The 17,236-nt window shown below is 44.8% G+C and overlaps 1 protein-coding gene across 11 annotated transcripts in view; it reads right to left on the bottom strand.

The window, feature by feature from the left end:
* Nucleotides 1-17,236, bottom strand: part of epb41l3b (erythrocyte membrane protein band 4.1-like 3b) — a 52,627-nt gene that overhangs the window by 4,289 nt on the left and 31,102 nt on the right. The window contains exons 8-25 of one of the 11 annotated variants that reach the window (XM_069157899.1): nucleotides 16,392-16,479; nucleotides 14,916-14,960; nucleotides 14,088-14,240; nucleotides 13,550-13,647; nucleotides 12,865-13,040; nucleotides 12,191-12,396; nucleotides 11,157-11,741; nucleotides 9,669-9,725; nucleotides 8,502-8,537; nucleotides 7,901-7,966; nucleotides 6,998-7,183; nucleotides 6,237-6,299; nucleotides 4,991-5,713; nucleotides 4,084-4,116; nucleotides 3,800-3,871; nucleotides 1,532-1,615; nucleotides 1,144-1,242; nucleotides 256-336 (exon numbers count right to left, since the gene is read on the bottom strand). In XM_069157899.1, coding sequence (XP_069014000.1) covers nucleotides 256-336; nucleotides 1,144-1,242; nucleotides 1,532-1,615; nucleotides 3,800-3,871; nucleotides 4,084-4,116; nucleotides 4,991-5,713; nucleotides 6,237-6,299; nucleotides 6,998-7,183; nucleotides 7,901-7,966; nucleotides 8,502-8,537; nucleotides 9,669-9,725; nucleotides 11,157-11,741; nucleotides 12,191-12,396; nucleotides 12,865-13,040; nucleotides 13,550-13,647; nucleotides 14,088-14,240; nucleotides 14,916-14,960; nucleotides 16,392-16,479 — 2,851 coding nt within the window. The remainder of the gene's footprint in view (nucleotides 1-255; nucleotides 337-1,143; nucleotides 1,243-1,531; nucleotides 1,616-3,799; nucleotides 3,872-4,083; nucleotides 4,117-4,990; nucleotides 5,714-6,236; nucleotides 6,300-6,997; nucleotides 7,184-7,900; nucleotides 7,967-8,501; nucleotides 8,538-9,668; nucleotides 9,726-11,156; nucleotides 11,742-12,190; nucleotides 12,397-12,864; nucleotides 13,041-13,549; nucleotides 13,648-14,087; nucleotides 14,241-14,915; nucleotides 14,961-16,391; nucleotides 16,480-17,236) is intronic. The other 10 variants (XM_069157894.1, XM_069157895.1, XM_069157898.1 and 7 more) reach the window with 10 other exon arrangements.

Raw genomic sequence — 17,236 nt, 5'->3', positions numbered from 1 at the left:
ATATTGTCACACTTCCAGTATTTGTTAAGCCACATCATGAGTTAAGCATTGTTTTGTAATTTTTTTTTTGTTTTGTAAATGTCACATGCTCCATGTCGTGTGACTCTTTACAAAGTGCAAGTTTAAAGCTCTGGGGATCACGGAGGTCACCACTTATTTACCTTGCTGTGCAAATCAAGTTACTGACTTTAAGAAATTAAATAATGAAGATAGCAGAGAACAAAATGAGAAACAGAATGAAAAACTCTAAAAGACCTCGTCATGGTCGATGTCTGCGTCTCCTGTGATGACGATCCTCTTCTCGATTCTCGTCTCTGATACGCCTCCTTTCACCATCTGAACGACAGAAAACACACATTTAAAATCACAGCGCACGCAAAACATACGGCAACATCCCAATCCAAACACACGGCTAAAGAAACATTTCTCAGGCTTTATAACGCAGTATTTTCATATATATATATTATTGTAAAACCAGTCTTCCCAGGGCTGCTTGAATATACATCTGAAATCCACTCCATTAGTCCATTTTAGGTAATTCATAATTTTTTTTTTATTTTTTTTATTTTTTTTTTTACCTTATATTCACAAATTGTAGCTTCTTAAACAAAAATATCTTCTAGTTTTTCGTAATTCTGTTTGATAAAAATCGGAACGTGCTTGCGATTCGTCACGATATCACCAGGATCTAATTTATTCTGGACTTTGTTCACAATCTGCTGACATTTTTTGGTCAAAATAACTGATTAACGGGAAAAACCAATGTGTAGATTAATTGATTATGTAAATATAAACCCAAGAGTCAACAAACAGTGCTAGAAAAACAGGTATGTCCAATTTGGACTCTGATCTTTCCCCCCCTTTTATTTTTTTTTTTTTTAAGCTGTTTATTTAAAAGAGTAATCAGACTACTAAAAGCTTAATAATTTAATTCAATAACCTTGCAGCCCTTCTGATTGTTTAAGTCAAAATGTCTGCCCTTGTTAACTGCAAAATAAAACGATGTATAAACGCTGGACAGAAAGAGGTTTGACATTTAAGTTTGTGTTTACACCTCAGACGCTCAGACATTCATAAGCTGTGGAGATGTTTGAGGCTTCAAGTGTCAAAAGAGGCCAAAAGGACAATGGGGTGCACTCTGACCTTTGTGATGTGTGTGGTTGTCGTGGTGCTGCTGGTTTCCGAGGTGATGGTCTGAGCACTCAGCAGCACCCCCGGGTCCGCCTCCCCGTTAGTGTCGTTCTGTTGATAAAGCAAAACGGTCCGTATTTAAACTCCGGATGAACACAATACAACAGATTTATCAAGCTCTTTTTAAAATATAGTCAGTGGTAGCCTTGAAGCTCAATTCATTAATTTATCTATGATTGATCTGTTATTCTTAACAAGGGGTCAGAGGAATTCTTCAACATCAAATGCAAAAGCTAAAATAATTTGTGAGCAAACTGTTGCCAATTAACACATCAGACACCATTACTACTTAGCTGAGTTTTGTTTGTCAGCACAGTATTTACTTTACGAACACATGTACCTCTGCGGCCTCATAGGTGATGGTTTTTGTCTCCGTGTGGACCACGGGCGTGTCTTTGGAAGCCACCTCCACGGTGTCAGGACTCTGGAGGACGAAAAGACAAAACAGGAGCAAATAAATAACGGCCGAGGGAGACGAGCGGAACTGAAAACTGTCGACGCTCTGGTTTAGTTCGATGTCATGTCTTCTAACCGTGTTTTTGCACTTAAAGATATCGTTTAAGTTTGTATGAATGAAGGGTTGCGTGACATATCCACAGCCAGTTCACCTGTAGTGGATAAAGGTCACCTAGCAGGCAGCAGCGCGACAGCTGCGGATGGAGGCAGCAACTTTTCGGAAACCGAAGCGCTTACATCGCTCTCCGCCAGACTCTTTTGGCAAAAGCAGCAATTTTACCTCGCAGAACTTCGGAGTTCCTGTTCCGCCGCAGCCTCGAGTCAGTTTGCGTTCTTGTGTGACTTCGGCGTTAGTCCGACTCCGAGCTGGCGTGTAAGGCACTACCGCCGTCACACAATAACACAAACAAGCCGACGCATCGAGGCGGCAGCAGACCAGCAACTCACAAAATAGCCGTTTCTGTCAATCGAGTCTGGTGGCTTTGAGGACACCACAGATGGACAGAACGGCTTCAGTTCCAGATTGCACGGGGATGTCTGACGGCAGGGGAGAGCGGTGAAAATAATATGAATATGGCATTCACCGAAATGGCTAAAATATGTCGTGTTGCTGTCTCCGTCCACATCGGCACATCGGTTAGTTTCCGTGCCGGTGCAGCTGCCTGCTTCTCCAAACTGAGGACGTGACTTTGGAAAGGTACGTCTTTCAACCCCACTTCAAAGAAACCAAATCGCCTCTTTAAAAACAACACCACGCTGTTTTAATTGAAATCAAATTGACAAAAATGAGCACCGCATGCCAACACGCTAAACCAAAAGACGGTAATTGAAGGGCTTAAATCTCTAAACGAGCATGCAGTCATGCATTAGTGTCCCTAATCCGGTGAAGGAGGAGATACCGAAGAATGTAAATCACAAGGTTTCGATCAAGTGTGTGCGCCACATCACATTAAAGGTCCCCTGATCTGCGCAGCAACAAGCTGTGAAATTAGGAAGGGGAGTCACACGTCCATGCTTTTGGTCGAGGTTTGTCATTGATTACTGGTGGCGGATCGTGTCAACAGGAGGGGGTGGGGGGTGGTGGTGGTGGTGGTGGTGGTGGTGGTGAGGTTACAGAGCCGCTGGAGCTGATGCAGGTTACCTCCGACTGGGGCACGGCGGCAGGTGAACGGGCGGGAGGGCCGTCTGACGCGAGCGGTTCGGTCCGAGCGGCTTCACGTGGGCCGGACTCCGGCTCTTCTTGCTCCACCTCTTGGTTTTTCACTACTTCAGCTCCTGTTTTTTCCTCCGCTGCCGTAACGTCTCCTCTCCCCTCTGACTCTTTTCCCCGAACACGGTCTTCCTCTCCCCGCAAATCCTCTTCTGCCTTGCCGCGCTCCACCTCCTCCCCCTCCTTGGCATCCTTCACCTCGTCTATTTCGTCTTCCGAGCTCTCCGTCTGTGCATAGTGGTATTTCTCTTTGGCAAAGGTCGAACCGTTTGAGATCCCTGCAAAGCGCTTTGGCTCGTCCTCATCCTCCGACGGCGAGCGCTCCTCCGCCTCTTCATCCACTTCCTCGATGCTCTCTTCTAACTCTGCGGGGAACTCTTTTTCCTTAAAAACCTGCACCTCATCTGAGAACTGGACTCTCTTGCCGTTGACTTCTGTCTGCTTTCCCTCCCCTGCGTCGTTTAAAGCTGCCAGTTCCTCTTCTGAAGACACTTTTGCGTCCTCTTCGTCGCGTTCCGGCTGTGCCGAAGGCCGCTGTTCGTCTTTTGTGCAATCTCTGCTGCGAACGGGAGCAACAGTGAATCTGAAACCATAGTTTCTGTCTCTCGACACCAACGCCTCCCCTACCACACCCGCATCCTCTTTTTCCGCAGACTCTGCAGCTAAGTTCGCTTCTGCAGACTTCGGCAAAGCGCTCTCGTCGAACCCCGAACTTGTTGCTACTGGCTGCATTTCTGCTTCTAACTGCACGGGTGGCGCGGGGCCAGGGTTGACAGATTTTTCAGCTGGATCTCCTGAACTGTCGCCACCTATTTCTAAATGTGACACCAGGACACAGTCTAGCTGCCCCTGCGCTGGCTCTGCTGACACTGTTGTGACCGTGAGCTCCGCTGTAGGGCGCACTGGTTCGGCCTGTGCAGCCTCTGTAGTCTGGATATTCACCGTTGGCCCTGTCGACTTGGCTGGCGCTGCCTCCGTCTCCGCGGCAACCTTCTCCTCCTGATCAGCTGATGCCTGCGAATGATAATTGTACCATTAGGTGATGATTTTGTATCACTGTGAAAGAACAAAATCCAGTACAGGGGAGTTTAACATCACACCTGACAACAGAAAGAAAAACCGTGATGTTGGTTATGCATTTTGACAATTTGAGTGCATACAACCTGACGGAATTACATACAATAATATTGGAAGACGTTTTATAAGGACCAGAGAGCAGTGGTCACCTTTTGAGAGGAGGAAACCCATCCCAGCGTAGACTGATGGGACAGAAGGATGGATGGACACACGAACAAAGAGAACGGTAAAGAGAGGACAGTCAAAAGTCACAGTGAACACCGGACGAAGAGCAAAGAGGGAGGGAAAAATGAAAGGTCTGAAAAGATAACAATGTAATGATTGTATGGAACACCATTCTGCAGCTTATTGAATGCGCCAAGTTCTGCGACAAGTTGAACAAAATCCCCAAACTTCAAACGGAAAACCGGTTTTAGGATCGCTGAATCCACCATGAGCAAAATTTCCCGCTAATCGGCTTTTGAAAACTGTTCCTTAAGAACAGTGAAATATCTTTTCAGGTTGATCCATACAATTTCCCCCCTCCCCCCTGCCTTGTTTCTGAGGCAGAGGGGATTTCAGAGGATGAGGCGGGGAAAGCTGCAGCGCTGGCACTGAGCCACGGGGCTGTGAAGTCACCGCTTTCAGGGAGCTGATAACGGAGCCCAAAGAAAGGAATGGTGGAGCGTAGCAGAAAACGCTGGAACACAAACAGGAGCCAGCCACAGCCTACATTTCTTTTCCTTTATCAGCTGCGGGAGTGAGGGCAAGGCAAGTTGTTGGAACTGTCAACAAAATAAAAAAAACAAAACACAAACCCAACACAGGTGTATTCAAAAAGAAGCAGCAGGTTTGATTGCAACATAAAACCGGCGGTTTGGCAGGTGTGAGAGTAAAACGCTAGGTGTTAAGGGATCGTTAGCCATGCAGAGGGCTCGATTACACTGTTGTTAGACTGGTTTGATTGCTGCTGGAGGAAAGGCAATGGAGGGTAGGCGGCAGGTGGTGGTGGTGGTGGTGGAGATATGAAGGGAGGAAGCCAAAACTGAATTGTTGCTTTTAGTTTTCATACGGTACCACTGCTAAGGATGTAGTCGAAGATTCAGAAAGCGTAATCTGAGTCAGGCCGGACTTTGACTGCTCAGACTGGACTTCTTCGACGGTGAAGATTTCTTCTTTCAGCCCGTCACGAGTCTCCGTCTCTTCGACTTCCTTTGCTGACACGCTGATGACCTCCGACGCCTCCGTCTTCACCTCCTCGGAAATCCATGACGCCATGGCCTTCTTAGGAGAGTCAATACCTTTAATCTGAGTCATGTCATCAGTTTTTATCTCCACCTTCGGACTCAGCATCTTGACTGGTGTAGTTTGGGCTTCTATAACAGCAGAAGGGTCTTCTTGAAGAGTTTCTTTCTCTTTAGAGGCAGACGTCGTTTCGTTCTCGTCAGCTTCAAGCTCTCCGGGGACGACAGGCTCCTCATTTTCAACCAAAGCGCTCGTCTCTTTGTCCTCGGTGTCCGCTTGATCCTCCGCCTCCTTCAAGATAATGAGCGTGCCTTTCTTGTCGCTGATGGCCTGGGACACTTCCTGCCTCACGGCTCCGGGGCTGACCTTCAGCATCGACTTCTCCGACACCTCCTCCTGGGAGTCGGGGGTTTTCTCCTCCACCTCCCTCAGGGTGCCGTCCACGAAGACGTCGTCGTCCATGGTCGTCGACAGACTAATGCCGTGAGGCCCCGAGGAGGTGGCCCCATCTGTTATGATACTTTCCGCCACGTATTTCACCAGATAGCGTGCCGCCTGGGGAGACACTTGGCTTATTGGAAACGGGTCATGCAAGTTATTAGACAGATCACACAGTTGACACGCGGCGGAAAAACGTTCAAGAGACAGTTGAGGTAGAAATGACACACACAGGCTGAGCTCCACAGGTACATGGATCCAGGTGCTCTGTTTGGATGTAGTCTTGTTGGTAATCTTAAGTTTCTTGCAGATTTATCTCTTAAAGCATTATGAAAGTAAATGGTAGTAATTGAATTTAGATCTGCACTTGATAACATTGGATCCTAATTCCAAAAAAACGCTACAGTTTTTAGTCTTCAAGCAGTGGAAAACAAAGAATATTTTTATATCAGAGTGGTGAAAAAACAATTTAAATGTCAGAAACTTGGTGCTTTTACTGTGCATGTGAAGTAGTGAGAGCCAAACACCGTGCAGTGTCCACATACTTTTGGAGCTGGAAAGATATAAAGGGCAAAAACAACCACTGATTCCCACGAAACACACATGTTCAAACATGACAAACTAACAGGAAGGAGTTTACCTCAGTGACTTTAGTTTCTGCCGCCTCTTTCGTCTCATCTCCTGCCGGCTGCTCGTCATTAGTCTGCAGAGGAAAGTAAATAAAGAAAAAAAAAAAAGGTCACATCCACTCAGACAGACGCGAGCACGGACACGTCCGGTGAAACTACGTGTTCAAACACAGCAGTTCTGGATCCTTAAAGTTCCTCCAGAGAATCAGCTTCTCCTCATTTTAAGACAGATTCGCGATTCGTCTTCAGAGACTTTAGTGGCGCTCATTCGTCCGTCAGTTTATGCTGCACATCGCAAGAAAAGAAGACACTGAGCACAACAAATTATGAACGATGACTTCAAAATCCATTATCTAGACAAATTAATGATAATCAGTTGCTGATGAGATATAGTGAAGGGATGAGAGTGACGAATAGAAACACACCCACTGCATAAAACGCGCATTAAACTTTATTCGCGCACTAGCTCAGAAAGACTTTACAGATCAATTTCCTCTATCCAGGTACCCATCCTCTCCTTTAATACGCACGAAAGCCATTTTAAATATAAAATGTACTCCTCCTGACTCATTTCGATGTAATAAATATTGCTCCAGCCCCGTTATAAATATTGACTTTAATGCCCACTGACTCGTAGCGCTGTTAATCCTGAGACTGATGCCTCTGTTCACATAAAAAAAAAAAAAAAAAAAAAAAAAAAAAATCGCCCCGGTGATGTCATGCTTCACACACACGCATGCCGGCATTGAGGCAGCTGTGGACTGCGGCTTACATCCTGCGGCTCCAGCGGCTCTATCATGGGCGCTTCGTCCGCCCTGGGCGAGCGCAAAGGGGACGAGGAGAGTCTCTTCTCCCATTCTGTCAGACCCGTCGTGCCGCCGGCGGTCTCCAGGAAGGAGCGCTTCAGTTCGCTGATGTTGGTCTGGTGCTTGACCATCTCCGTCGGCGGCTCGCTGTCCTACAGTAAGCCGATCAACCGTGATAACAGGGAGGTGAGGGCGGAGGCAGCGCGGAGGGGGACGATGGCCATGCTTCATGTACGCAGCGGTAGCTTGCATGTCCAATGAATTACCAAACATACATGTTGGACAGCATGAATGCGGCCCTGAAAAGGTCTGGATCCAAAACTTCCGCAGACCTGAATCAGTTGCATTATGCGCTTCCTTATTTTTCACATTTTATCGCTCACATGCCTGTTTAGGAGGCTACCTGTGCAGCATCTTTGCATAAACTGCCAAATAACAGCAAAAAAGAAAAAAAAGAAAAAGAATCCACCCACATGACAGCTGTTATCTCAGAGAGTAGCAGCTTATGCTTAAATGCTAAAGGAGCATTTAAGACCAGCTTAATTCAATGAAAATAAATGGTTTCATGCAGTTTCACAGATTTAGTTTCATAGGTTTAGTTAAGCACAACACTCCCAAATCTCATTCGAGGTTAATGCTGTCTTATTCAAGTTCGAGCTGTTTTATTTTTAAAAATAAATAAATAATAAAGTCGGATGCTCACAGCAAGAATTAATCCACACAGGAGATCCAGAAAGTCGTATCAAATACTGGCAGGTAGCGATAATATTATATATATATATTTGTTATCAGTCCTTTGATCGGTTCGGATTCTTCATATCAAAAACAACTGCATGCATATTCCAGTCATGCGTTGTGTTCTTACCAACCTCTAGCATCAGATTACTATGCCTGATAAAAACGGTTTCCCCCTTAACTCGTCTTATGAAACTATACTGCAAAGAAACAGAAGGGGAGAGGGATTGTAAATAAGGTATTTAGGTGCTCTGCCATATTAAATTCCAGCTCTTAATAGGAGAAAATGGGAGCTTTGTCTTCAACAGTACGACTGTAAATTGCAGATGACATGATGGCAAAATTCAACTCACTGAAAAGTCACCGTAAAAGCGTTGGAGGTAAAAAAAAAACTGTGAAATCTGACTCTCAGGTGTAGCGGCAGGGAAAGAAATATGAACACGACTCCACCCTCACAAACATCAGCAATTGAGAAATGAGGTGGACTGGCGTGTTTGGAAGCAGCGACAGCTCTGCAAGAAGCACTCTGTGAAGTGAATTCAGGCAAGAGTGAATGGTCAGTCTGGTGTGGTGTGATAGTGAGAGTGTGTCAACAACAGCAGCAGCAGCAGCAGCAGCAGGCAAGCCAAGGCGGAGGGACGGCACAAAGTGACTGATGGCTGATTTCTGTGCGGCTCAGTGCATCTGATGGCGGCGTGATGCACTGAGCAGGGCCGTGAAGCGAGCCCAGTGTACCTGCGTTCGCATCTCAGAGTCCTCATCGGCTTCCGACTGACAGCGGGTGAAGAGGAGAGCACAGAGACAGTGAGACAAGGCCACAAGGAACCATCAAAGAGAAGACAGAAAATCAGGTGAAGGGAAAGAAGTGGACAACAAGTAGCAGCAAGCAGACAGATAAGAGTCCCTCTCTTTAGGATGGCATTACAAAAAAAAAAAAGAAGAAGTAACGAACGGAAACTTGATCATTTGCTTATCCTCTTAACTGAAAAGCATCGGTCCAATCATAGCCTTAGCAACTGTTACCAGTAACCGCAGGCGTGAAAAGCTTTGCATCTCCTACATGTTTAAGTGGTGCACACGTGGTTATAGTCGTAGTACGAGTCTGCATCTGTAAAGTTTAGATTTCTCCAAAAGCAAAATTGAAAGGAATGGATTAAGCCATGTTATTTTCTGCTCCAGAATAAACTGCAGTAGTCACTATCTCAAGCTACCAAGCTTAGTACATACAGCAGTAAATGAGTATTTATTTCTATAGCAAACGAAAACACTATTAACTACATTAGTTTGTAGGTTTAGCGGGTTTGTTAAAAGAGGAGACCCCTGCTCAGCACTAATATCTGTCTGTGTTTCTTTACTGCAGATGGTTCTGATGCTATCAAACGTTTAGCAGCTCTGTTCTCCTCTTTATTGTAATGTTACTTGGAGAAAATAACCTCCTAAAACTCTTTGACGTTGACTCTTTTAAAGTAAAAACCGACTTTGAAATTACGCCAAGCTGCTAAGCTAACTACGTTAGGTAAATATGTTTATATGTAAAACACAATTTCATACATGTAACGTTGTTTGCCTGCATGGCACATGTACTTAATATTGCCTGTAAAGTGCTTGTTGTAATCAAACAAACAAAAAAACCTGGAAAAATGTAACGGGTGTGTAGCGACAGTTAAGTAAGGGGCGGGGCTTAGCCACCAGTCAATAGTAAATGGAGGCAAGACATATTGACAAAGGGGAAATTTCAACAATGGTTAAATATGTTTAAAATACATAAAAACCCTGATAAAACAAGTACAAAATGGGCATAACAACATGATGAGCGTGCATCAACATGCCAGACTTTAGTTCCCTTCTCCTTCTACGGTTCTTTCATGCCTTAAACCTGACGTCTTTCCTCGATGTACAAACCTCTGTGGCAGTCATCTCTTCATCAAAGGCAAAGTCAGTTTGTTCGCTGTCGGTCTGCTTTCACAAACAGACCCAGACCGTCCAGAGTGGCGAGCAAGAAAAACGAGAAGAACCCAACTTGTAAAATGTACGAACGTGCGCTTATCTAAGTCTACAAGAGATTCTTTACAACCACAAAATGGGACGAATGGAAATGCACAGGTTGTTGGTTCTGAAAGCTACACACATTATCGGACAACACTACAGACAAGATCTGCAAGAGAAGAACAAACCAAAAGATAAAAAGCAAATGAAAAGTAAGTAAGCAAGCAAAAAAAACAACAAAAAAAAACAACAACAGGCTCAGAGGAAGTTGAAACCTTCGGTCGGTCACGTTGACATTTAAGGGCACTGTTATCAAATCTGTTTCGGATGTGGAAAAGCTACATCATGTATCATGTACATATATTCACTGAAATACATCCATGACGTTTGCCGCGTTGTCATCGGACAAACAAACAACATCTGATTATCTAGATTTGACGTGAGGATTTGGTTGCCAGACAGTAACCTGACTTTCAGGCCCCTCCCCTTCCTCCTCCTCCTCCTCCATGCATGTTGACACTGGGGGTGATCCGGATGCATTTAGCTGCCACAGTCTCTCTGCATCGCAGCATGTATTGCACTACACTGATCCCTTGTGATTTCCAAAAGGATCTTGCTCGAGGGAAAAGTGTCACATCTTGGATGACTCGACACTGGAAGTCTCTACCCAGAAACACTAAAGAGATCTTTTCAGCACAAGTTCAATTTCAATTATTCATTTTAAATTGTGCTGCTTTGCGATGCAGAGGGACTGAGTGCATAGATAAATATGGAAGTGTTCCCATGCAGCTGGTGTTGATCACGTGCTACTCCGTAAAGCGCTGAATGTAAATGAAAACATTGAGATGGGTGAGGGCACGAAGCTATGTTTTTTTTTTTAAATATGGGGCTTAGTGAAGGATTAGTGACTAAATGAAGATAGGTGACTTCTTCAAATCCTCATAATCTCTCATAAACATGCTCAGTCAGATATCTAAATATTTGCACGATGGATTGTTTCACACTTCAGTGATGTTTCATGGTAATTTGCCGGTCATGCTGCTAAGAAATTAAATCTCAGGGCCAGATGAGAAAAAAAACGTACCTGATGGCGCTGACTGTTTGTGTCTAACCCTCTCGTTAAGTAAAATACGAGCCAATCAGATATGAAGTGATGCGACTTGCAGGTTCATCTCTGCGTACTTGTGATGCTGATGAGGATTGGGGTCTACAGGATGAGAGTGACCGGGCAGAGATGAGGTTCTGAAAGTAGGAGACTGACAAGACACTGGGACACGCGCAGTCTCCAGGTCGGCTCTGAACTGGCGAAACAGCAGAGCGAGATACGGGACGGGATGAAGGAGGTTAACCTTTCATTCTAAGCCAGAGGCGGGTACTGAAACATATAGGCGTACGCACACACACCTCCTCTTCCTCTGAACTGTCATGGTCATGGTAGCCCTGGGCTATGGAGGCGGTCAGGGAGGCTGCCTTGGGCTCCAGGTAGCAGAGGCACAGCGCCAGTGGGAAAGAAAGGGTGAGGGCGTAGGGGACGGAGAAAGAGGTGGAGAGCAGGAAGAAGAAGATGAAGAGGAAGCAGGGGATGAGGGACGGGGACTTAATGGGGAGGAAGTTCTGCGCGCACTCGGGGAGGAAGCGCATCTCGGTCAGATCGGGGAAGGTGATGTAGCCGTCCTCGTCCAGGATGGAGGACAGGTCGGGCAGGTGCAGGGAGAAGGAGAAGAGCGTGCCGCCGCGGCTCTTGCCCTGCTCCAGCCTCTGCTTGCGAGCCGACAGCAGCAGCGCCTGCTCCTCCAGCAGGGCGGCTCTGCGGTCAGCGCGGGCCTGCCGGCGGCGGCACCCGTTGCCGCTCTTGGCCGGACTGACCGACGAGGCCCGCTTACGGGCGTTCTCCCTGCGCCTCCGCCGCACTTTAGTTGATGAAACGGGAGACGAGGGGAGGGAGAGCTCGGAGCGGAGGGGGTCGGTTGTGTATACATGAGGGGAGCACTGATGGGAGGGAAATGTCAACGGAAGCGATGACGTGTGTGCAAATGGAGGGAAGCGAAAGGGGAAGGGGGGCGAATACGCATGAGCACACACGAGTGTAGTGTGGGGGTCAAAGGAAGGACAAGAAAAGAAAAGCTAATTAGTCAAGCGCACACAAGATGAGAAGCATTTAGGCCAAGTCTAGTGCAGAGGGTTAAGCTCAAAGCAACTGGGAAATTCTCATCAGCCATTAAGAAATCTATTAAAAAAGAAAACAAAATTAAATAAAATTAAAAAAAAAAAAAAAAGGTTTGAAAAAAAACAACCAGTCCCTTCTCTTTTTACGAAACATCATCTGCTTTGGACAATTATGTGGCACCTCAATGAAGCCGATACAAAAAGCGTCTGAAAGGTGTTTTCGTCCAGATTAAATGCAGCTCTGGCTGCACTGAACCTGAACAGCGGTTTACCTTTGCGTCTTGTCTGAGCGGCGTTGTGGCAGTGGGTTCTGGTGTCTCCGCGGCATCTTTCTGAGCGTCCTCCTGCTCCGCCTTCTCCTCCTCGGCCTTCTTCTCCGTTGTTACCGTGGTGATAATGTCGCCCTTGGCAATGACTTTGGCTGCCCCGTCAGAGGCGTTGTCCTTCATCAGAGTCTCGTGGTTCTCCATGATGGGAGCTGAAACGCCAGAGGACAGAGAGTTGGATGTGACGGACTTGAATCAGTGACAGTTTTTTTTTGGACACCAACGCATGGTTCTGAATTGGAGAGAAAAAAAAAAAAAGGTTTGATTTGTCTACGCTGTTGTACCTATTGTGGTTTTGACACAGCGCTGCTAAATTGTGCCAGAATTTTTTTGCTTTGTCAGCTTTCAGGTGCATTTTTCTTCCTTTTAAAAAGGGAATAAAAAAAAAAAAAAAAGAGGAACAATAGAATAATTTGCACTTTTAACAAAGGAAGTTGTCACAAGTTCCTCGTACAAAACAGCACCAGCAGCATCTTTTAGTGACAGAAGGTTTTTCACCAACGCATTTACAGTTAGAAATGTCTACAATGAAAAATTGGTGCATGTGACACAAAAGGACTGAAAATAACCTGCATAAATAGTCGATATACGCTTAACCAACACCCCAAACTGCTCCTCACCTCCGTCTAAGCTGCGGGACATGTTGTAGCGTTTGCTGGAGGAGCGCTCGAATAACGGGGCAGGTCTCATGATCTGAGAGCTGGCCCTGCGGGTCTGAGCCTGCGTTCTGCCGCTGTAGCGAAACTTCGAGCCGAGGCTCATGAACTTCTTCGGCGGCGCCTCGGGGGACACGAGCCTGTCACACGGTAACAAACGCTCGCGTTAATCAAACCAAAAATAAAAACACAGATTTAAGGCAAACACTGTGAAACATTCAAGCTCATCCGGACAGTACTCAGGCTGGGCTCGCTGCTCGAAGCGACCCAGGAGACCGAGTTTCTGCTTAAAGCAGCATAAACCAGCTTTGCATGTTGTCCAAATGGCAACAACTACTGAGAGTCTGAGCGCTGCCTCTGCTTCACTACAGAAAAAAAAAAAAAAAAAAAAAAAAAAATTAAGTACAGTGACTATCAGTAAACTCATGTTTTCTATCACTCAAAACCAAAGGATACCAGAGAGCTGTGAGTACAGTGATCACATGTGGGGCACCGCAATTATATTCTGGAAACGGGGCAACGTGAAAACGTCCACAAAAGAACGAGACAGTTTCTGACAAGTTGAACGACTCTTTCGTGATAAAACCGACCTACTGCTGCATGACGAGCTGTTTCCTGTCCAAATAAAAGGGCCTCGGGTATTTCTTACCTGAAGAAGGTGTGGTGCTCCACGCAGACCTTCCACAGCCTTTTGGCAGCGCGGTGATTTGGAAGCTTGAAACCAATTGTGCTTTCAAACTGCTCAAACTGCAACACAGACAACATCCCGAGCTCAGATTGACTATGTAGGCAAATTTGATATTTAATCATCTTTTTTTTTTTTTTTTTTTTAAACCCTTAATTCTATTCATGTGTGTTGAGTTGTTGTTTATATCAGTTTTAAAGTAACTGCTTTACTTTGGCCAATATATACGTAGTGCCTCAACATTTTTGCCACGGATCTCAATACGAGTCATTTAATAATCTCCCAATTCCAATTCCTAATTTGAACAAAAAAAAATTTAAATTCACATTAAGTTTTCAACCACTTTTAGGCATAATGCATGTGTAGCGCACATGGGAGCAACACGGGTACAAATTGAAAGGTCTTTCGCAGATAACACCAATTATTAAAAAAATGTAATGGACATCCCTACAAATAAATAGATTAATGTTTTTTCCATCTACATAATTGTTCTGGTCTTTACCTCGCCGGGCCGGATTTTGATGTAAAAGTTGTTCCTCTTGTAGGAGATCTTGAGGATTTTGGGCCAGGCGAATCTGTTGATCCGCAACCTGTCTCTGTAGATGAGGAGGCCACTTGCACAAACTCCCAGCATGATCTCCACGCCCTCGGAGTCCTGGGAAACAACGCACACGCAAAGAAATGACGGAAAACAGAAAGTAAAAAATATAATTAGTTTAAAGAAACTTCTTCGTGATGTGTCACGGAGAGGAAGTCCCTGACTACAACATCGCTCTTCTTTTTTATGGCCTGCAACAAAACAAACTTCCATTAAACTCTACAGGAGATACAGGAGGTGTTCAAGCGTCAGAGCACAGCAGGACAAAAAAGATATTTAAGAGAAGTTTGTGATAAAAATGGGGCTGAAAAGCAGGCAGGTGGAGAGTGGAATCAGGCATGTGGTGCTTTAATCTCCTATACGCAGCTGCGGTGAAGTTGAATAAAGGCTGAAGGAGGAGCACTGACTGGCAAAAGCAACAGTGAAATCTGTTGGGAAAGGAAAATGGTGGATGAAGCACAGAATGATGCTCTTCACTGCACAAAGCGTGAGATGAGCAGGTGAAACCAATGGTGATGTTTTTGAGAGGGAAGCGCCGATCCAAAGCAGGAGCAACCAGTCTTAAGTGATTATTGGGGACGTTGGAAATGACATCTCTGTATGAAACCATGCACAAGTGGAAACCACACACACACACACACACACACACACACACACACACACACACACACACACACACACACACACACACACACACACACTCATTTAAGCACATGGAAAGCAGCCTCTTACCTCTCCCTCAGCTGGAGCCAAGCATTCATAGAGACTCCCTACCAACTTTGCATTTAATGAGAGAGGAGAGAAGACAAAAGAGGGGTGCTGTTCTGATTTGTACACATTTTTTTTCTTGTGTATCAAAAACTGCGACTCACAGAAGCAACACCGAGCCCCGACGTCTGCTCGGTCCGATAATGGCCCGCTTCCTCAAGTCTGTCATCTCTTCCATTCCGATCGAAATCTGTGCGAAGGTAATATCCTCCCCATCGCTCACATCTTTTGGGACTTTCGAAGCATTTTAGATAACCGATTAATATCGAGAAGACTGATGATCGTAATTTTCCTTCACGATGACTGCGGTCTGGCCGTCGGACCGGGGCTCTCTCTTTACCGACTGTGTTCTAATGACGCGTTTGATCCCATCTGGCCGGTGGGACATGAAACGGCAAGAGAATCATCCCGAGTCAAGCTGGGCTCCAGAACCCTTCATCTAACACCCACATCAATCCATCCCTCCCTCCCTCCCCCAAACCCAGAGAGGCAGCACTGATATAATGTCAGTCAATCAGCAGAGCAGCAGTGGCATGTTAAACCGCGGCATCACTGAGGCAGCCATGATGTTTTTGAAGCAGCGGTGTTGTGGTGGCAAGCGTTACTACTGACTGCATGAGTGAAGTATGTTGGTTTAAGATCTCAGATACAGAAACGGTAAATGTTCACTTCATAACTTTCCATGATTCTTAATTCATCTCGGAGACACCCTGGAGGATATTTTTAATATACTGATCATTTATAAAACTACGATTAAAGGAATAGTTCTACATTTTGGGAAAAATGCTCACCTGTCTATATGTGTGCATGAAAAAAAGGAGGTTTCAGCCAGTAGTTGGTTAGTTTAGCACCAGGAGTGTAGCGCTATTTGTTTAAGTACTGGAAAACACATGTAATGCACAAGCACACGGGCAGGCACACGTGTTAAGTTATGTAAAGGCAAGTTTACATGCAACAGTCAAAAATGTAGACTAAATATTTTAATCTCTTTATATTTGTACAAATGAGTGAGATGTTAAGTTGCTGTTAGGTGAACGTCTGACGGTGCCGAGACAAATGTTGTTAGCCTTTGTGCTGAGCTAAGCTAACTGATTTCTGGCTGTCGCATTAAACTTACATTAAGGATATGAGAATGATATAAATTTTCTTATTCAACTCAGCAAAAAAAGGAAATTATATTTTTCCCAAATTGTCAAACTATTCCTTTTTAGACAGTAAAAAAAAAAAAAAAAAAACATATTTAACATTTCATATGCATCTTTGGGACATTTACCATTTACCATTACCAACTTAAAAAGTTGTATCCAAATTCAGTTTCACCAGTTAGATACTGATAAATTATTGATAATCACTTATATACTATGTCTGACTTGTAAGAGGCGATAAAACAAAGGCAAAAATTCTATAAATATGAGTTTACAACTTGTCCCGACTTGTTACCTTGGCGTGGTGGAGGTCCACACCGTACATGGACAGCTTCTTGGCATTTTCCAGGAAGTGCATCTCTGCTTCAGCTGGTGTCATCCCCCTGATTGGACGGGACACAACAATCAGACACCAACAGGGAAACCAAAGACACATTTTATGCTTCCAAACCGGTGTTTGTATTGCAAAACTTAAAAGGGAGAATTGTCATGTATACAGGGATAATTCAAAGTTTATTGGAAAAAAACAAACTTTGGGAAATGGTTATTTTTATGGATGCTTGTAGGTGGAAGTCCACAGAGGGCCATGAGTACATCCATTTTTAGAGAGACCCTAATCCTGGTACTGTCGTTGCCTCGCTCAGCCCACTGGACTAGACAGGACCGCCTCAAATTACACACAAATGATTGCAATACGGGGAGAACGGGGGCGCAGACAGAAGACAGAGAGCAAGATCCGTTTACAGGAAAACATAAATTCAGTGTCTGCAGATATGCTGCATTTCAGAACAGATTATTATTCCAGGTTGTAAAACTTCAATCGGGTAGATTTACTGACTTTTAAAGCTGTTGTATTCAAGGTTTTATGGAAGAACTGCACATCTGGGACACAAAAACTACAAAAGCGGCACAAGTTAACATTTCTTTTTGAAAAATGTCGTCAATGGCAAGAATTGTGATGTTTTCAGCAATTTGGTTGAATCTCAGGAATTCATTCTATATTTAAAGTTAGAAAATATGAACCCAAACTACAATTAGTCCATTAATACAGTTCTGTAAAAAAGCTGTATACGTTGGAAAAATTGCAGTCAACATATGACGTGGTGAAATCAGGCTGATCAATTTTGTCTCGTGCACAGA

The sequence above is a fragment of the Embiotoca jacksoni genome, unplaced genomic scaffold (assembly GCF_022577435.1).
Source record: "Embiotoca jacksoni isolate LCO1_2020_lvr unplaced genomic scaffold, fEmbJac1.0.p SCAF_22, whole genome shotgun sequence".
NCBI classification, from domain to species: Eukaryota; Metazoa; Chordata; class Actinopteri; family Embiotocidae; genus Embiotoca; species Embiotoca jacksoni.
The sequence above is the reverse complement of the archived record's forward strand: the minus strand, read 5'-3'. Positions and strand labels throughout refer to the sequence as shown.